Below are 22123 nucleotides of genomic sequence, written 5' to 3'. Positions count from 1 at the left end.
ACCTGCAATGCCAGCAACCCATATGAGCGCTGGTTTGAGACCTGGCTGCTGCACTTCAGATCCAGCTCCTTGTTAATGCTCCTGGGAAGGCAGTGGAAGATGGCCTAAGTGCTGGGGCCTCTGCACCCATATGAGAGACCCAGAAAAATCTCCTGGCTCCTGGATTTGACCTGGCTTAGCCCTGATGATTGTTGTCATTTGGGGAGTGAAGCAGCGAATGGAAGATTTTCTCCCTCCCTCCCTCCCTCCCTCCCTCCCTCCCTCCCTCCCTCCCTCCCTCTGTGTCTTCCTCGTCTCTAACTCTGCCTTTTTAATAAATAAAATTTATTTAATCTATTTGAGATACAGGGAGAAAGAGAGAGAGACAGACAGAGAGAAAGTGCATGTTCATCTGCCTCTTCACTCCCCAAATTCCTGCAGTGGCCATGTCTGGGCTGGGGGATGAAGCCAGGGGTAAGGAACTTAATCCAGGTCTCTCCTATGGAAGTAGTAACCCAATTACTTGAGCCATCACCACTGCTTTCCAGAGTCTGCTCTAGCAGGAAGCTAGAATCAGGAGCCAGAGGCTGGAAGCGAATCCAGTACACCAACATTAATGGCTAGGCTAAATGTCATCTCCTAGCAATGTTCTAATTCATAAGCTGGAGGTAGATTATTAAAAAAAGAGAGATATTAGAAAGGAAAATTACAATGAAAAATAAAAATATGTCACAAAACAAATCTTTTAAAAATAAATAATTGAAGCCTAAATCTGTAACATCTTAGTTAATGCCCCTTGAAGCAATCTGACATAGTTTTTAAAAGCTTATTTTTTGTTTCCACTGTTATTGAAGTTGGAAAAGGCTAAATGTTAGATGTCCACTTCTAATATCTTTTCTTTGGAAAAATGAAAACATTTATTTTCAGAGCCAGGCTAACAGCTTAGTTTAGGATCTTACCACGAGAAATAGTATGAGACCCCCATCATACTAACAGAAAGGAAACCTGAATTCATTGTATTACCAGGCAGTTTAGGACAAAGAGCTGGGAACTGGAAGAGTGATTGCAAATAAAATAAGCTGAAAAAACCCTGAAAATTTTATGTGAGCTTCTTGAAAATTACATTATTTAAAAATAAAGTACAAAATATTCACTTTCCCTTCAAAAGTAACTATGATTATTATCTTAAAAATGTTCTAAATATTTTGATAATTTCCAAAAATATTTTCAGAATCAGGTTAAAGCTACAGAAATAGTCATATATAAATATAAATACTGGGTAAAAACTAACAAATGTATAAAATATTCTTTTTTTAAAAGATTTATTTATTTATTTGAAAGTCAGAGTTACACAGAGAGAAGAGAGGCAGAGAGAGAGAGAGAGAAAGAGAGAGAGAGAGAGAGAGCTCTTCTATCTGCAGGTTTACTTCCCAGCTGGCCACAATGGCTGGAGCTGCGCTGATCTGAAGCCAGGAGCCAGGAGTTTCTTCTGGGTCTCCCAAGCTGGTGCAGAGGCCCAAGGACTTGGGCCATCTTCTATTGCTTTCCCAGGCCATAGCAGGGAGCTGGATTGGAAGTAGAGCTGCTGGGACTTGAATTGGCGAATTGGCGCAGCAGCTTTAACCCTTACGCCACTGTGCTGACTCCTGGAATTTTTTTTTTTTTAAAGATTTATTTTATTTATTTGAAAGGCAGAGTTAGAGAGAGAGAGAGAGACAGACAGAGAGACAGAGACAGAGATAGAGAAATATGTTCTATCTGCTGGTTCACTCCCTAAATGGCTGCAATGGCTAGGGCTGCATCAGACTGAAGTCAGGAGCAGGAACCAGGAGCTTCTTCATAGTCTCCCACATGGGTACAGGGGCCTAGGCACTTCAGCCATTTTTGCTGCTTTTCCGGGAACCAGGAACGTTAGCAGAAAGCTGAATCAGAAGTGGAGCAGCTGGGGACTTGAACTAGCACCCACATGCGAAGCCAGCATTGCAGGTGGCGGCTTCACCTGCTAAGCCACAACATCAGCCCTTATAGTTAGTTATATCTGTAAGTATGGTTGCTTTCTCAAATGCTTTGCTCTTGGGCTTCTGGTGTTACTAAAGGGAGAAAGGAAGTTCAGCTGTCTTGTGGAATGGAATTGGTTTAAATGGACACAAATGTGATTCTTCAGTGAAATTTTTAGATTTTCACTAGTAATTTAACTTTTTTTAAAAAAGATTTATTTATTTACTTGAAAGGCAGAGTTATAGGGAGGGAGAGGCAGAGAAAGAGAGAGAAGTTTTCATCCACTGGTTCACTCCCCAAATGGCCATTGCCTTCCCAGGCCATAGCAGAGAGCTGGACTGGAAGTGGAGCAGCCGAGACTCAAATCGGCACATATGGGATGCTAGCACTGCAGGTGGTGGCTTTACCCACTATGCCACAGTGCCGGCCCCATAATTTTGCTTTTCTAAAATTAGTTTCATTTTTACTTAGTATATTTAAAATATTTAATTATGTTTAAATAAATAGTATCAAAATATTCAAATCTGCTTTATGTTTATGTGAAAGCTGATTTGATTAGAGATCAACACTCATTGTATTCCTAAGTGAACAACTCTATGAAGTTACAAAATATCTATTTCAATTTATTCAATTTTCTATCTTATTTCAATGAAGTATAAATGTATAGGTCTATTATGGTTTCTGAAGGCTATTCAGTGGATATAGTATGTACAATGTTAAAAAATTCATTTTTTAACACTTCATATTCATAAAGCAATTCACCTGGAAAGAAGTTCATAGTTTCTGTAATTCTGAAATTGGAAGATTATCTAATGAAGCCTAATTTAGTACATGTAAGGTTAAAAATCTCAAGTTCAAACTCTTTTTCTTTTCATTAATTATCTAGAGTCCTAGGCAAAAATTCTTTTTTTTTTTTTTGAGCATTTATTTATTTATTTGAAAGAGTTACACAGAGAGAGGAGAGGCAGAGAGAGAGGGGTCTTCCATCTGCTGGTTCACTCCCCAACTGGCTGCAAAAGTTGGAGCTGTGTCGATCCAAAGCCAAGAGCCAGGAGCTTCCTCTGGGTCTCCCACGTGGGTGCAGGGGCCCAAGGACTTGGTCCATCTTCTATTGCTTTCCCAGGCCACAGCAGAGAGCTGGATTGTAAGTAGAGCAGCCGGGTCTCTAACCGGCACCTATATGGGATGCTGGCACTGCAGCCGGTGGCTTTACCCACTAAGCCATAATGCCGGCCCCGGCAAAAATTCTTTAACTTGCACACTTCCTTGATGGCTCTAATCAAAGAGCAAAATGCATTCCTATGTTCCCATTCTTTTGTCCCCACATGACAAATTAGTAAGTTTAGAAACAAAAGGAGAAAATCAATGTAATCAATTAAACATTAAATAGTTACAGGAATTACTGCTTGACGTGAACAATGTTGACCAATGACCCAAATAGGTTTTGGGCACATGAATTTCCATCTCAAAGCTGTGTGGATAAAGGAAGGCTTACAGCCTTCACATTATCCCTTCATGACAGACACATCATCCTATCACTGAATAATAGAAGACAAACAGTGACCTAGTTTAGAAGTGCAGATGAAAAGAAAATGAAAACAGGATACATGACAACGGCAGGGAAACCATGGTAACTGGAAGAGAAGGCTGTTTTGCTTACTTTATTTTGGTCAGAATAATCAGCAAGCTGAGCCTTCAGCTCTGCCATCTCGGCCTCTAACAGACGGATCACTTCTTCATAGTCCATTTCCATTCTGTGGGCCTGCCTCTGTGCAGCTTCAGCAAGATGAATCCTGCTTCGCAGAGCTCTTGTTTCTTCAACTACGGCTTTGGCTTCCTAAAGGTTCATTAATGACATGGGACAAAAAACAAAACAGAAAAAATAATTAAGGAGATTTTAATTCAGAATTATTTCAAAATTTAATCAATATACATGTGTTCTTCACTTTTAAATTTGGACACTGATATTTGCTATTTATTGTGTGGAGTAGCTGTCTGTTCTCTTTTCCTTGTGTTGATTCATTGGGTAATTTTCATTATGAAATTTCTAACTTTACACAAACCTAGAATAACATTTCAAAAATAAGGGCGGGAAAAGATAATTGAACATGGAAAATAGAAGACTAAGAATTGGTTCAAAAGGTAAAATGTGGAGGCTACTTGGGGCTGGTGCTGTGAAGTAGAGTAAAACTGCCGCCTGTGACACAGACATCCCATATGGGTGGACACTGCACTGGTTCGAGTCCAGGCTGTTACACTTCCAATCTATCTCCCTATTAATGGCCTGGGAAAAGCAGTGGAGTATAGCCCAAGTGCTTGGGCCCCAATCACCCACATGAGAGAGTCAGATGTAGATCCTGGCACCTAGATTCAGCCTGGGTCAGATTTGGCCATTGCAGTCAGTTGGAGAATGAAGCAGCAAATGAGACATCTCTCTCTCTCTCTTTCTCTGTAACTATTAAACAAACAAACAAATAAATAAATCTAAAAAAAAAAAAATGGAGGCTACCACAAAACTCAAGTAGGTGGTAGGACTCTTGTTCTAGGAAGTCTCTTGTATGCCTGTTAAATGCTGCTGAGAGATTTATAGTGTTGTGAGGCTTCTCTATGCCCAAGCCCCAGGGACCAAAGCTCTCTCCTGGACATCAGTCTAACTGCTACAACTCTCTTTTGGTTTAAACCAAAAGGTAGAATTCACACACACACACACACACACAGATACAATGCTCACAAGACATTTATTAAACACATGTTGTGTTTCAGGTGTTTTACATGCATTTCTCACTTAATCTTTAGAACAACACTGAGAGAAAGGCATTACTGAAAATTATTTTAGACATTAGCAAACAGATTCAGAGGAGTTACATGATTTGTTCAAGGATACACAGTAGCACCAGAATTTGAACCCTGGTCTGCCTGACTTCAACATTAATGCTTGGGGGCCGGTGTTGTGGCGCAGTGGGTTAACGCCCTGGCCTGAAGTGCCCACACCCCATATGGGTGCAGGTTCAAGACCTGGCTGCTCCACTTCTGATCCAGCTCTCTGCTATGGCCTGGGAAAGCAGAAGAAGAAGGGCCAAGTCCGTGGGACCCTGCACCTGTGTGGGAGACCTGGAGGAAGCTCCTGGCTCCTGGTTTCAGATTGGCACAGCTCCGGCCGTTGCGGCCAATTGGGGAGTGAACCAGCAGATGGAAGACCTCTCTCTCTCTCTCTCTGCCTCGCCTCTCTCTGTGTAACTCTTTCAAATAAATAAATAAATTTTCTGAAAATTAATGCTTTCTCTTCATTATTTTACTCTGCCCTTAAATAACAAACCAAATAAAACAAAGCCCCATGTACTAGCTACACCTTCCTCCTTAGGAAGAGATTGGAATGGCCAAAACTACTTGCTGTCTCAAAATATGCCTTGGTGCTGGGTGAGAGACAATATTTAAGGACACCAATAACATGTAACAAGCAGTTACCATTTCTCTTTCTTTAATTGCCATAGAAATCTCTCTTCTCTGCAATGGAACTTTCTGCTCCAATTGCCATGGCTAACATTAAGCTATGGCTATTTTAATTTTCTTAGAGCTGTTATGGGGCATTTGCTTTTGCTTGAGCCTAAATACATTTGAAGTGCAGAGATGGCTAGGTATATGGATATATTCTTAAGGGTCACTTTTTCATTTAGCCATTCAATAACTATTTATTTATTTATTTATTTATTTTTAAAGATTTATTTTATTTATTTGAAAGACAGTTACAGACAGAAGTAGAGACAGAGACAGAGGTCTTCCATCTGCTGGTTCACTCCCCAGAGGGCCACAACAGCTGGAGCTGTGCCAATCTGAAGCCAGGAGCAAGGAGCTTCTTCCAGGTCTCCCATCTGGGTGCAGAGGCCCAAGGACTTGGGCCATCCTCTACTGCTTTCCCAGGCCATAGCAGAGAGCTGGATCAGAAGAGGAGCAGCCGGGACTAGAACTGGCACCCATATGGGATGCTGGCGCTTCAGGCCAGGGCTTTAACCTGCTGTGCCACAGCACTGGCCCCTTCTTTTTTAAGATTTATTTATTAATTTGAAAGGCAGAGTCACAGAGAGGCAGAGGCAGAGAGGCAGAGAGTGTCTTCCATCCACTGGTTCACTCCCCAAATGGAAGCATTGGTTGGAGCTGAGCCCATCTGAAACCAGGAGCCAGGAGCTTCTTCTGAATCTCTCACATGGGTGCAGGAGCCCAAGGACTTGGGCCATCATCTGTTGCTTTTCCAGGCACATTAGCAGGGAGCTGGATCAGAGTGGAGCATCTGAGATTTGAAATGGCACCCAACTGGGATGCTGGCTGCAGGTGGCGGCTTTATCTGCTGCACCACAGAGCTAGCCCCTCAATAACTATTTATTAAGAACTTACTATGTGCCAGATTCTGGGATAAGCATTGAACAAAAAGTCTTCTCTCTTGCCTCTCAGAATTTATGTTCCATTTGGGGCGAGGGAAGACAGTAAAATAGGGATTTCCAGGAAAGATCCAATGAGATTTCTTATCAGAGACCTACAGGAAGAATGAAGCCAGGACCCCCCAAGGAGGAGCTTTATGGGTAGAGGGAACAGTTGATACAGAGGCCCTCAAACAGGATTGTGATTTGTATCTTTAGAGAATAGCATGGAGGCCTGTGTGACAGAAGTACAGTCACAGGGGCCAGGGACAGTGGTAACAGGAATAGAGGAGGGAGTTGTGGTAGATCTTGAACGGATCCGTGGGCAACTGTAAGGGCTTTGGTTTCACTTAGCGTGCGATGAGAAGTGACTGGAAGTTTTGAGAGAAGTGATGTCATCTCAGTGATAAGCCACTTCCACTGGTGTGCTGAGAAGTGACTGTAAGGGATGGGCAAAGTTGGAAGCTGAGAAGAAAGGAAGGGAAAAGGCAAAATGTAATTACGGCTTGGACAAAGGTGATAGTGTGCGGATGGTGTGAAATGGTTAGATTCTAAACATAGCCTGAAAGCAGAGCTAACATATTATCTCAGCAACATTTATTTAGCAGTTATGCATCTGAACAACTATATTTTCTGATAAAAACACAAAGAGGTAAAAGGCAGCTCCCCCACCCCTTTTTGGCTCAGCTTAGAAGATTAGGTATGACTTAGACAAATGGATGAAGGGAAGGGAGTACACTTCCTTCAAAAAGAACAACGTGGACAAAAGAACAGAGAAGGGGGACTGTGGCACAATTGAGAAAGGACATTAGACAAATGTTGACTAGAAGAAAGGATTGCTAAAAGGGGTAAAAGATAAAGCAAGTTGGGGAAAGGGAAGATAAAGGCCAGGCTCTTGTAGAAACAGCATGACAGGCAAAGGGGCCTGAATCTGCAGGAAGATCATAAGCTTTCATGGCAGAAAATGACAGGAGAAGGTGCTTTAGAGACATTAGTCTGGGAATAGTCTACTGGATGGAGAGATGCAGCCAACATACAGCCTTCTTTACCCTCATTCATAAAGCTTTATGAGTATCTCCTCCTTGTATCTGAAAGTAATTACTTTACAATAGAAAGGTACTTTTAGGGGCTGGTGTTGTGGTACAGAGGGTTAAAGCCCTGGCCTGAAGCGCCAGCATCCCATATGGGCGCCGGTTATAGTCCTGGCTGCTCCTCTTCCGATCCAGCTCTCTGCTATGGCCTGGGAAAGCAGTGGAAGATGGTCCAAGTCCTTGGGCCCCTGCACCCATGTGGGAGACCCAGAAGAAGCTCCTGGCTCCTTGCTCCTGGCTTCAGATTGGCACAGCTCCAGCTGTTGTGGCCCTCTGGGGAGTGAACCAGTGGATGGAAGACCTCTCTTCCTCTGTCTCTACTTCTCTCTGTAACTCTGTCTTTCAAATAAATAAAATAAATCTTAAAAAAAAGAAAGGTACTTTTAGAAAGAAATATCTGGGGAAGAAAGGGATATCTAGCCCACTACATCAGCCAGCTTTATTCAGGTGGCCAAGAGTCAACCTCACTTCAGACTAGTGCTGTGCCTCAGAAGGTAAGAGCTTGTAAGTTCCAGCAGTGTTCTAAATGTTCTATATGACCAACTTGGCTAATTTGCACAGCATGATAGAAGATGTCTATTATTCTCCTCCTCCTATCCTCACTTCATATGTAAGACACTGAGCACAGACAGGTTCAGTAACTTGCTCAGAGCCACAAACCTAGTAAGAGTTAGGATTGGAAACCGGGCAATTTGGCTACAAAGATTGCATTATTGGCTATTATGCCATACTACCATGCCAACTACAGAAAATTAAACCAAAAAAGTCAGTGCAGGAGTTTGGTCAAGTGGATAAAAAGAAGGTAAAGGCCGGCACCGCAGCTCACTAGGCTAATCCTCCACCTGCGGCACCGGCACCCTGGGTTCTAGTCCCGGTTGGGGCGCCGGTTCTGTCCCGGTTGCTCCTCTTCCAGTCCAGCTCTCTGCTGTGGCTGGGAAGGCAGTGGAGGATGGCCCAAGTGCTTGGGCCCTGCACCCGCGTGGGAGACCAGGAGGAAGCACCTGGCTCCTGGCTTTGGATCGCCGCAGCACCGGCTATAGCAGCCATTTGGGGGGTGAACCAATGGAAGGAAGACCTTTCTCTCTGTCTCTCTCTCTCACTGTCTAACTCTGACTGTCAAAAAGAAAAAAAAAAAAAGATAGCCATCTATTAAAAAAAAAAAAAAAAAAAGAAGGTAAAGATGCTCATGTCTCATGTTGGGTTTCACACCTACCTCAAGTTCCTGGCTCCAGCTTCCTGCTAATGCTCAAATAATTGTGCTCCTGCCACTCAAGTGGGAGACAGGGTTTGTATTCCTGGCTCCTATCCTCAGCCTTACCCAGTGCCGGCTATTGTAGGCATCTCAGGAGGGAATAGAATTCTCAGTCTCTCTCTCTGTCCCTCTCATTGGCTCTCAAAAAGAAATCACATGTGGATGATGATAATATCATCAGTACCCAAGCCTTCATAAACTTAGGATGTGATCATCATAATAGATTCAAACACATTTGAAGCTACTATACTGCTCTCTGTTTTTCATTCAATTACATCATATATATCCACTCATATATTTATGCAGAGATCTGGAAAAATTTAAATAAAAATGCATATTACGAAAAAACTATTTGTGGATTTCAAAATTTTTGCATCCAAATAAGCATTGTCCCACCTCTGCTCTCTATCAGCTTTCTGCTAATGTGCACTACCTTGGGAGGTAGTAGGTGATGGCTCACATAGTTGGTCCCTACCACTACGCAGTGGATCTTGACTGAGTTCCCAGCTCCCGGTTCCAGACCTGGCCCAGTCCCAGCTGTTGTGGGCATTTGGCAAGTGAACCAGAAGATGGGAGATATCTCTTCTGTCTGCCACTGTCTCTCCACTTCACAAATAAATAAAATAAAAAATAAAAAAAATCTTTTAATACCATTTTGTATGAGCTTTCTGAAGTGCCCTCATATTTACTTCCTCAGAAGAAAAAGAGGAGGGACAGAAAATCCCCCACGGCTGCAATGAAGAATAACTAATTCGATGATTTGTCTCCTTCACACTCACTTCATACAGCTTTTATGCTTCTAAAAAAAAAAAAAAAACAAACAAAAAAAACACAGCACTTTATTTTTGTTCAAAGAATGCTAGTTAATTAAATGAAGAATCTGGATGGCATTTATTTAGCTAGTATAGTGCACTGATGGTAATACAGTGTGAAATGCAGTTGGTGGTAAAAGATGCAGAAGTTCTGATGCTGAATAAATTCATGCTATTTCTTTTGTAAATGTATAACTGTCAGGCTGGTGAATGTGACCCCTTAGCAAAGTTCTAGCCCAATTCCCACTGAATGGCTGTTTAAAAGATTAGTGCAATGAAATGATGACTCTTAGAGGAAGCAGTAAAGAAAAGATAACAGCAGTGTGCCGTATTTAGCAATACAGGATCACATAAATCCATTTTCTCTTTTCCTCCCAGGCTGTCTTCTAATAAATAACTGTAAAGCCTCCTATGCAAGTAACAATTGAGCCCAAATTTTCCCAGTCCCTCACCATGAGCCTGAAATTCCATTAGGGCAAACACTATAGTCAATTTGCTGATTTACTTCGTATTAGAGAGTTTAATTCAGTTTAGAAAGTTGGAAAATAAAAAAAAAAATAAGGTCCAACAGTAAATCCAAGAAACAACACAAGTGTTATATATTTTTAATACTAGACAGTATGAACTACAGTACCAGAAGGGAACCTTGAATTATGAAGTAAAATTTCTGACAAACTTTTTTGGCAACACTGAAAAAATTCACAGTGTCCTTTTGCAAAAGGACGTTTTTCCACCTCATAATTTCACAGTGAATCTTTACGGAAGATCAGACCAACTTCTTTTTCGAAAATATAACTTAAATGAGTGAAAAATTTGTAGGCTATGCATACTTTGCACTTTGGTTGTGTGGGGACATACAATTAGCTCAGAGAAGGCATAGTAAGTTCTGTGTTTTTCCACAGACAGCATCTTTTCCTGATCTTTTCATGATCTGAAATAAAAAAACATGGGCTTTTGGATGGAATATGCATTGATCAGAATCTTAGATCTGTGCTTTGTCGTTCTCTCAGACTGAATTATTCATCTGTATAATAGTAAATAACACATATTTTATAAGATCAAAACAACTCTAACAGGAAGGTTAAAGAAATTATAGTTCTTCATCTAGTTTTTTCTCCTTTCCTATTTACTGGTTTAGAAAAAATATATACAATCACCTCTGCAGAGAGGGACTGATATATAACATATTAAGGGTTTTCCTGAGGCACTTAATTAGTAATACCAGCTCCTAACTTTAGAGAAGTTGTCTGGAAATATAATTTACACGTGTCTTTTTTAATGTTAGCAACAATTATGTAAAAACCCTTTCCTTTCTAGTTATGAGTTGTAACGGCTCCCTAAAGTAGAAGGAAAAGGCATTAACTGCAGTTGCTCGTTTGTAATTAGGCCAGCACATCCACATAACCAGCCTTAGAAGTTCTATAATTTTTAAGCTAATCAGTAAATCTTTCAAAATGTCAATGGCTGACAGGAGAAAAAGGAGCTGTAAAGAGATATGTTTTAGTGTAACGTAACTTATGCTACCAAGCCCTAAAAAAATACTTCTCTTATCAGCTTCCTACATTCACTCATTGGAAAACCCTTCTTGGTCTTGCCCCCTTGACAGCTTGTGAAAAAGATTAAGGGTTATGTAGGAAGAGGGCTGTAGAATGAAGTGTGTTTAAAAGCAAGGTGCATCTCATTTCCTAAATTTATATATTTGATTTACTAAAATATGTATAATATATCCTTCAGTAGATAATCTCAAACTGGTTTGTAGATATTCATGAATGAATTCACAGCTCACTCTTCAAGCTTGGATGCATTCAGGGGTGAATTTGAAGTCACTGAACTTTTTCTACACTTCTGATATGTACTTTCTGCTTTCTCACTGCTCACGCCCCCTCCAGGCATGTATCCATCTTGCTATTCCACCGGATCAACTAACCAGTTATGAAGCACTGGGAAGTCTTTAATTTATGATGCAATTTATAGCCATTTCTTAATTTCCATTTATACCATTGAAGGAGATCAAAATATCCCAACCCAAATATGCTTCTTTTGCTTATTTTGAGTGATTCATAGAAACTGCAGACTTCTGCAATAAGAAATGATTTTGAAAAGCTGTCGTTTTGTAAAAGGAAATTTATCTATCTGCTTTAGTAAACAGCTGATACAGGCAGAGGCATTTCTATCTGATAACTTCCTTTCTATCTCAGAAGTCTCTTTCCATACGAAGGACAGACGGGGGGTCTGTTGCCTGATCTGGACAGAGATGACCACAGGTGGCTGTTAACCAGAAGACTCCATCTGTATAAGCAGACAACCCTTGCTCACTATACACATCTTCCCCTCCATCTTCCACAGCTTTAGCCCCAACCCCTTTGTTAAGCTCTGTAGAAGGTTCAGCAATCTTGCCCCTTTTTGAGGCTTGAAATAACATGTGTGTGGCTTCTGTGCTGAAGGACATAATAATACATGAATGTCCTTTTTCCTACTATCTGTCTATTATATAATATTTATTAACTAAAATTATCAAACTTTTAGAGGGAAAAGAGCAGATGCAGAACTTCCCTACATTGTCACATTACTGACTCATATCTTTATCCTGGTATGCTTGTGTACTACGGAAATCATGTGAGTGATCACCCTGCCTCCTGTTTTCTTCACTGTAATGTAGTCTGCATACTTCTGAAGGATCAGTTTTCCTAAAATACTGCTCAAGTTTCATCTTAGGTAACAGACCTAATCACATGGAATACAATAAAATTTATCTCCTCTCTCCATACTTCAAAGATTTCCACTACCTGTTCCAAATCAACCTTTCTCACTCCAGTAATTCACCTCTCTTAGATATTGTTATATCCAAGTACATTAACTCCCCCACACTTCCCAGATTACACTTTCCCACTTCCAAGAACATTTTGGTCACATTATTCCACTAAGTAGATGCCCCTTTCCTTTTGCTTTTTTCCTTTCAATTCTCATCTGTCATTCAAAGACCTACTTCTGATTTAACCTTTTCTATTCTTTGCAGTTCAATTTAGCTTAAGTGATTGTTTCCTCCTTTATATTTTTACTATATATGTTTTCTGTAATAAATCACATACTACTTAGTAGCTTCTACTGCATTTTTACTGTCATTAAAATACTTTGTTATCTAACTTTCTAAAATCAAAGGATCTTAACTGCTTAAATTAGAACAAAACTTATCTGACAGTAAAAATCCTATGTAACATGAGCAGGTGGTCTACATATAAAAATAAGATGTAAGTGAGTTGACAAGCTGTGAAAAATGACTGTTCATTTTTCATATATAATATTTACTTTAGAGAATTTTATTATGCAAGAGGCTTTCATAGAAAATATCTTCATAAAAAGGCTTTATTTTATGGGAATAGTAGTAGTCTATTTTTTCTTAAAAAGGACATTTTTCCATCATGAATTAATGTGCTTATGGCACATATGCACAAGGGCTGCACAGTCTTGAAGGTCCTTTCCAATCTCACTCAACCCTTACTTCTACAACTTATTAGCAAAACTTCTTTGTAAAAATATAATAATGATAGATATATGTAAGCTAGAGAAACAAAGACTTTTTATTTTTTAAAGAATTGTGTATTTATTTGAAAGTCAGAGTTGCAGAAAGAGGGAGAGATATAAAGAGAGAGGGAGAGACAGTGAGAGAGATCTTCCATCCTCTGGTTTACTCTCCAGATGGCAGTAATGGGTGGTGTTGAACAAGGAGCTTATTCGAAGTCCCTGATGTGCGTGCAGGGACCCAAGCACTTGGGCCATCTTCTGCTGCTTTTCCAGGGCATTAGCAGGGAGCTGTATTGGAAGTGGAACAGGAGGGACATGAGCAGGTGCCCATATATCATGATATTGCAGGTGATGGCTTTTCCTGCTACACTACAATGCTGACCCCATTTCTTCAGTTTTTTTATGAAAAACCCAAATCCTCACTTTGCAAAAGATTTCTTTAAGCTTTCTGGAGGAAAAGCAGGTCAATCAAATTATAACTAGCTCTAATTAACCCTCCCAAGAGCTGTCAACTTTTTTACCTGCAGCTGCCTCACTCTCCAAAAGGTGAAAAACTGATTTCAGCCTCTGAACATAAAAAAAAAAAAAAATCAAAAAAAAAATCAAAGAATTTTCAGTCTTTTCTATAAAGAGGAGTCCCTAATCAAGGACAGATATACAAATACATCTATATGTTAAATTTTATCCAATGAAATTTGTTCACGTCATAAATATTAACTAGTTAAAACCCTGTTTTGGAGCCTGTGTTGTGAAGCAGGGAGTTAAGCTACCAGTTGTGATGCCAGTATCCCCTGAGTGTCAGTCTGAGCCGTGGTTCTTGTGTTTTCAATCCTGCTAATGCCCCTGGGAAGGCAGTGGATGATGGCTCAAATACCTGGGCCCCTACCATCCACGTGGGAGATCCAGATGGAGTTCCTGGTTTCTGGTTCCTGGCTTCTGGCTGGCCCAGCCCAGGCTGCTGAGGACATCTGAGAGTCAACTAGGAAGAGCTTTCTCTCTCTGTAACTTTTTTATAAATAAATAATTTAAAAAGCCTGCTTTGACAATATATTTAACCCTGAACATGTGTTTTCTAATTTCGTGAAGATTGACATAACATATAAAAACCATTTCCCTAATTCTTCAACTCTGGTAACAAGTATGCTAAAAAATAACACTTAGGATATTGGGACCTTCCTTTCATAACTGGAGTTATGAAAATTGATACAGCTCAAAGGCTATATTTTTAGATAGTAAACATTCAGAATTCTTCTGAAGTTCGGGACTTTATGGGAAACCTGCCTCCAAAATAAAATTGTATTCCTTTCACATTCACCACTAGGGATTTAAGTCAATTAGAATCAAAATTTTATTACATTTTTGTATTGAAGGAACTTCAACAAGAGTTCTAAATTTGAAGCTACATATACTAAGCTCTAAACAAAGATAATATTCTTAAGTTTGTTTAGATGAACAGATCAGTGGGACCTAGTAGGAAAATTCTGAAACAATATCACCATCATGAAGAAAGAAAGAAATATGATGGGACACATTTGTCCAGACGTGGGGTAATGAGTTTACAATATAAATAGATCTTATAAACTGAAATGGGGAAAAGAGAATAAGAGGAGAGAAGATGGAAAAGTAAGACTAGGAAGGGGCTATAGGTAAGATAACAGGGCCAAAGGCAGGACTGGCAGGAAATCAGCAGCCTTCAATACTAAAGAATTATAATGGAGTTCATAATGTAATTTGAAATCCATAATCATAGGTAATCTTTTAAATTTTTAAAAAAGATTTATTCATTTGAAAAGCATACTTCAGAGGGAGAGAGAGATCTTCCATCTGCTGGTTCACTCCCCAAATGGCCACAACAGCCTAGGTTGGAAGAGGTGGGAGCCAGGAACTCCATCTAGGTCTCCCATGTGGATGGCAGGGCCCCAAGCACTCAGACCATCTTCCCTTGTTTTCCCAGGAACATTAAACAGAGAACTGGATTGGAAGTAGGGCAGCTGGGACTTGAACCCAACACTTATATAGGATGCTGGCATTGCAGGTGGTGATCCAACCCTTTGTACCACAATGCGGACTCATCATAGCCAATCTTTGATCTCTAACATGGACAATGGTGAATTAAAGCACAATCTTTTCAAATAGAGATTTATGAATGATGGATTAAACATGACCAGAGAAGTCCTGTTTTTAACTCTAAAACAGTTTATGAATTTAATGTAATGGCAAGTGTCATATATTGAAGTAAGACTAGTGAGTATGTTTTTCACACAGCAGACAACAAAGATAAGAGTTTTTTGGTATTAACTGTCTTATCATTTCTTCCTCTTTGGGCAAAATTTACCAGCTGTCAGTCCAACTAATATATACTGCTTTTTAAAATTTTTTTATTTATTTTTTTGGCAGGCAGAGTGGAGAGAGAGAGAGAAAGAGAGAGAGAGAGAGAGAAAGGTCTTCCTTTTACCGTTGGTTCACCCTCCAATGGCCGCTGTGGCCGGTGCGCTGCGGCCGGCGCACCGCGCTGATCCGAAGCCAGGAGCCAGGTGCTTCCTCCTGGTCTCTCATGCGGGTGCAGGGCCCAAGGAGCTGGGCCATCCTCCACTGCACTCCGGGCCACAGCAGAGAGCTGGCCTGGAAGAGGGGCAACCGGGACAGAATCCGGCACCCTGACCGGGACTAGAACCCGGGGTGCTGGCACCGCAGGCGGAGGATTAGCCTATTGAGCTGCAGGGCAGGCCTATATACTGCTTTAACATTAAACAATATAAAATGGGGGCCGGCATTGTGGTGTAGCACGTAAAGTCACTGCCTAAGATGCCAGCATCCTGTATCAGCATTGGTTTGTGTCCAGGCTGTTCCAGTTTTGATACAGCTCTCTGCTAATGGCCTGGAAAAAGCAGCAGATGATTGCCCAAGTGTTTGGGCCCCTGCCACCCACAAGGGAGACCCAGAAGTTCCTGGCCCATGGCTTCAGCATGGCCTAGCCCTGGCTGGTGTGGCCATTTGCAGAGTGAACCAGCGGATACAAGCTCACTCTCTCCCTCTGTCTCTCTTCTTCTTTCTAACTCTGACTTTCAAAGTACATAAATAAATCTTTTAAATATACAGATGTATATATAAATGCTTGGCATCTACATAGATGCCAAGTACACTGTGAAAGGTGTTCTCTTTGCAACTGGTGAGTTTTAGGAATGTGCATTTTAGTTAAATATGAAAAATAAAAGGGACTAATCCCTATTTTTCTATGTAAATACGCCTTTCATAACTCAGCAGCTACAGGGCATCTATTATGAAATGCTGTCTATGAAGCGATAGGTTTATTTTTCTTTATTAGACTGAGAGTATCTTGTAGACTGTATGTGTGGCTTTCAAATTCCTCTATAAGAAAATACGTAATAAACGTTTCTTAAATTCTCTTGCTACATCTACTCATAAGTCACTTTTGGCATGAATGAAATAACTGATGAGAATGTGGTAAGTGGCCATGACAGCCAGAAAATAAGTGGCTCACAGTGTGGAACTAGCATCATCAGTTCTAGGTGTGCCAACCTAGTACGATTACTACAGTAATCAAATGAATTACAATGTTTCTATGAAGAACAATATTATTCCTCTTCTAAAAATTAAGTGATTCTGATTAACCTAACAATTAAAATGGGTCTATGCTATAAATAGGATAATGTAGTTTCTTTCAGAATTCTTAAGATGGTAAGGTCTTTTTCTACATTAAAAAGACAAACAACTATTTGGAAATGGGGATTCTGAAATAGATACTTTTGTTTGCCAATGCTTGCTTAGAATGCTTCATTCACATTGAATGAATCATTAGGTACAGGTAGTGTCTGTGCAAACAGGAATGCCAGCTTGGCTGTCCAAAAGCTATTTCTTTGTGGTCCTCCTTTTCCAAGCAAACTGTTTTCTCGTTAGGTAGTTTCTTGGGTAGAGTCTATTAGTGGAGAATACTGGAATCATTTTGCTAAAGAGGTTTTTTTTTTAATTTTTCTTTTCAAAAATATTTTAAGATAATTGTAGATTCTCATACAAATGTAAGAAACAACACTGAAAGGGCCTGTGTTCTCCTCAAATGGCCTTCCTCAATGGTTACATCTCATATTACTATGGAATATTACTATGGAAAGTAACATTGGAATAATCCACTATCATTATTCAGATTTAACCAACTTATGTGTACAATAAAAAAGACCAACTTAAGGATATGCAAAAGAATCTGGATGGATCCCAAAGGCATTGTGTCAATCTCAGGCTGGTATTGGGGCTTAGCAGGCTAAGTGGCCACTCTGGTCATCAGCACGCTGTTATCAGAGCACCAGTTAAAGTCCTAGCTGCTCTATTTCTGTTACAACTGCATGTTATTGCACTTAGGAAAGTAGCAGAAGGTGGCTCAAGTACCTGGGCCCCTGCCATCTATGTGGGAGACCGGGATGGAGTTCCTGGCTTTAGCCTAGTCCAGCTCCACCACTGTGGCCATTTGGAGAGTGAACCAGTGGATAGAAGTTTCTCTGTCTCTCTTTCTCTCTCTCTCCAAGTCTGACTTTCAAACAAATAAATTTTAAAAGAAAATGAAAAAAGTCAGTATTAAAAAACTGACATACTGTGATTCCATGTATAATACATTCTTGAAATGACAAAACTATAGAGAATAGATTAGTAGGTTTCCAGGCATTAGGTGAGGAGGTGGCTATGGTTATAACAGAGTAGCATGAGGGATCTTAGTAAAAAGGGTTTTTAATGGAAAATAAAAGTTGACATTCTGTGGCCACAAGTGATTGTCTAAAATGGAAACAGAAATATTTTTACTATGGCATACTTAAGAACCAAAAAGACTGACAAATCTTTACATACTTGTCCTCTTTTTCTCTCTAGACATGGTGTCTTAGATATCTATTAGTACCATACAGAAAAACTATTGACAGTTCAGATCCCTGAAGGATGAAATCAGAGACAGAAGTCGTATCAATCCTAAAAATTAGAGACTTTGTGTCTTCTTTAATAAATACCCAGAGGAACACAATCTCTAAAAGTGTAAAAATGTGAATACTTCTTTAGTACTCACTGTTATTCCTTTTAAAGATCTTGGGTTGAAATTGTTCTTGAAGGTTGTTATCTCATCAATAATCTTAGATAGCTTGCACACCACTGCACTGGCTGTTTTCAACCCCATCTGTCCAGAGAGTAGCTACTGGTGATTTGACCTTATGTTTTTGCCTCAGGACTTCATGCCCTCCTCAAGCATTTGCCCAACCTGTTGCACAGGTGAGGCCAAGTACAAATGGGCTTATCTGAACCTAGAGAAGTTGCCAAGTGAATAATTTCCCATGTTTCTTTAGGGCAAAGGCTGGTTTAGACAAGCTAAATATTTTGGCTTTGGACTGTTCACCAATTCATTGCTGCCTTAGGTCATAACACTATATTGAAAGAAACTTTAAAAACAATTTAAGTGTGAGAGTAGGTTTTAGAAAATTGTTGATCAAAAGAAGTCACTAGAAGAATAGCCCTTGCTTGTTAAAAGTTGTTAGAACTTGAAGAAAAAATAACAACAAGTGTAATTTCATGGGAAATTGGCTCATGGATTTAAACAGGCTATGTTATTCAGTAAGGCATAAAAACAAAAAGACATCACTTTTAGAGAATAGTACAGCCAATTCTTTACAAAATAGTGAGTAAGTATTCTGGTAGCTATTCCTGGTTAAAAAAACACAATGGATTTGATCTTTCGAGAAAAAGGATCCTTGCATAGCTTTATCTTTCTTTTTGTTTACTTCCTCCTTTCCCCTATTCCTTCTTTTCAAGACACTATGGTAAATGAATTTCCATAATTCAAAAAGCTAATTAACCTTCAAAAGAGAATATTGTTTTTAGGATCAGGCCACTGTCTCACAATGATTCTATTACAGGTTTATAAGTGATGCCTAGGAGACCCAGAAGGAGTTCTAGACTTCCTGCTTTGCTCAACCCCATCTTTAAAGCCACATGGGGCATGAACCAGCAGGTAGAAGGTGCACTCTCCTCCTTCACTCTGTGTGTGTGTGTGTGTGTCTCCTTCTCTCTCTCTGTAACTCTTTCAAATAAATAAATGTTTAAAAACATTTATACCGCGGCTCAATAGGCTAATCCTCCGCCTTGCGGCGCCGGCACCCTGGGTTCTAGTCCCGGTCGGGGCACCAGATTCTGTCCCGGTTGCCCCTCTTCCAGGCCAGCTCTCTGCTGTGGCCCGGAGTGCAGTGGAGGATGGCCCAAGTGCTTGGGCCCTGCACCCCATGGGAAACCAGGAGAAGCATCTGGCTCCTGCTATCGGATTGGCGCGATGCGCCGGCTGCAGAGCGCCGGCCGCAGCGGCCATTGGAGGGTGAACCAACGGCAAAAGAAGACCTTTCTCTCTGTCTCTCTCTCTCACTATCCACTCTGCCTGTCAAAAAAAAATTATAAATGACTTAATAAGCAATATTAATTTGTGTTCTTGCTCCCTTTCGAAGCAATTTTTAACTACCATTGCTAAAAAAAATACATCTTTGGAAAAAATCCAAAGACTGTAGTTTCACTACCATAGGAACTATTTCAATAAGCCTTTTTTTGTTTGTTTGTTTTAAAGATTTATTTATTTATTTGAAAGGCAGAGTTACAGAGAGGCAGAGGCAGAGAGAGAGAGAAAGCTTTCCATCCACTAGTTTACTGCCAAAATGACTGCAATGGCTGGAGCTGGGCCGATTTGAAGCCAGGAGCCAGGAGCCAGGAGCCAGGAGCCAGGAGCCAGGAGCTTCTTCTGAGTCTACCAAGTGGGTGCAAGGGCCCAAGGACTTAGGCCATCTTCTACTGCTTTCCCAGGTCACAGCAGAGAGCTGGAACTGAAGTGGAGCAGCTGGGACAAGAACCAGCTCCCATATGGCATGCCAGCACTGTAGGTAGATTTACCCACTACACCACAGTGTCAGCCCCCTCAATAAATCTTTATCAACAAAATCCCTTTAACAGGATAGTATCAGTCTACATACATAAAAGAAGTTGTTATGCATGGTCAATATGTTAAAAAAATGGACAGTTTCATGGTTAATTTTCAACTGGCTATTTTTACCACGTTTTTGAAATAATAATGTTTCAGAATGCGTTGGTATATAAGGAGATATACATAACATGTTAAACAATTTTTTTGCCAAACCTGAAAACCATATATTAAATACTATGAATTAAAACATCTATATCCTCAATCTCATTTATCTTGCTTTGTTAATTGCATCATAATAGCCTGTCATTAAATTACAAAACTTTCACTGTGCACTCTGCTTACTACTGCACACTTGACCATAGTTAAACCTGGTTGATTTTATCCTCTTACTATCTTTTGCATAAATTCCTTTGGTATATTCCCATTACTATTATCCAATTAGATCCTCTATTGCCTATTATTAACTTTTAAAAAATATTTCTTTATTTATATAAAAGGCACAGTAGTGAAGAGACAGAGAAAGAGGTCTTCCATCTGCTGGTTCACTCCCCAAATGGCTGCAAATGGCCAGTTCTGGGCTAGGCTAAATCCAAGAGATCTGAACTCCATTCTGAGTCTCCCAAGTGGGTGGCAGGAATTTAAGTACTTTGTTGCCATTGTCTGTTGCTTTCCCAGGAGCATTAACAGGGAGCTGGATCTGAAGCAGAGTAGCAGGGAGTTGAACCTGCACTCTGATATGGGTTGTTAGTATTGCAAAGGGCAGCTTAATTATCCCACAGTGTTGGTGCTGAGTCCTATTAAATTTGATACAGATTAGTCTTAGTATTATTTACTCATGCAGACCTGACTTTTCTTAACAGAAACTAATCCTTTCAAATAAATAAATATAGGATGCCCTCATATAGAAAAAGTAGGAATTACCAGGAAAAAATAACCTGCTATTTTTCTTTAGATTCATCTTCAGCATTTAATATAATTTTTATTTTATCAAATATGATTGACATTATAAAGTTTACATGTTTCCAACATTTTGGAGAAAAATAAATTTTGATTAAATATAAGAAAAACTCATCTCAATTTATTCTATATATAAATATTAACAAATGTCTACTTTTAGGACATAAAGAAACACTAAAATTTAAAGAGGTCTGGCAAACAGAAGACATTTCAACTGAAGTATAAAAATATTTAATAGCTGTCAGAAAATTGGTCAAAAAATAGGAGACTAAAAAATCTTTCAAATTCTTTAAATACTTTCAAATGTATAGAAGAGCTGCAAGAATAAGAACAGTACAAAGAACATCCTTGTATCCTGTACCCAGACTTTTTGCCAACATATCCATGAAAGAGAAATAGGTATTCTTTCTTTTTTTTCTTTGACAGGCAGAGTTAGACAGTGAGAGAGAGAGAGACAGAGAAAGGTCTTCCTTTTGCCGTTGGTTCACCCCCCAAGTGGCCACTATGGCCGGCATGTTGCGGCTGGCACACCGCGCCAATCCGAAGCCAGGAGCCAGGTGCTTCCTCCTGGTCTCCCATGCGGGTGCAGGGCCCAAGGACCTGGGCCATCCTCCACTGCCTTCCCGGGCCACAGCAAAGAGCTGGACTGGAAGAGGAGCAACCAGGACAGAATCCAGCGCCCCAATTGGGACTAGAACCCGGTGTGCCGGCGCCGCAGGCGGAGGATTAGCCTAGTAAGCTGCAGCGCTGGCTGAGAAATAGATATTCTTGTAAGTCATTGATATTTAAAGGTTTCTGGCTACTGAGATGTATGTTTTTGAAATATCTCACATATTCATATATACTCATATGTATATGTATACATATACACACACATATATCACATGCATACTATATATCATTTTTACTCAAACATTTGAGGATAGATGTATTCATCATGGTCCTTTATCCTTAAACGCTTCAGTATTTCCCAAAACTTCTTACATAAACCACACTATGGTTAAAGGTTTTATATTGATTCAATACTTTATCATCTATATTCCAGTTTTGCCAATTCATCCAATAATGCTCTTTACAGCATGTTTCTCATTCCAGTCTAGGATCCAGTCTAGGATTAAGTATTGCATTTAGTTTTCATGTTTCTTTAA

At 40.0% G+C, this 22123-nt stretch overlaps 1 protein-coding gene across 1 annotated transcript in view; it reads right to left on the bottom strand.

The window, feature by feature from the left end:
• The window catches only part of STXBP4 (syntaxin binding protein 4), a 182063-nt gene that overhangs the window by 91209 nt on the left and 68731 nt on the right, over positions 1-22123 (bottom strand). The window contains exon 13 of the mRNA XM_062216363.1: positions 3638-3814. Coding sequence (XP_062072347.1) covers positions 3638-3814 — 177 coding nt within the window. The remainder of the gene's footprint in view (positions 1-3637; positions 3815-22123) is intronic.

The sequence above is a fragment of the Lepus europaeus genome, chromosome 18 (assembly GCF_033115175.1).
Source record: "Lepus europaeus isolate LE1 chromosome 18, mLepTim1.pri, whole genome shotgun sequence".
NCBI classification, from domain to species: domain Eukaryota; kingdom Metazoa; phylum Chordata; class Mammalia; order Lagomorpha; family Leporidae; genus Lepus; species Lepus europaeus.
This window is presented reverse-complemented; position numbering and strand designations above follow the sequence as displayed.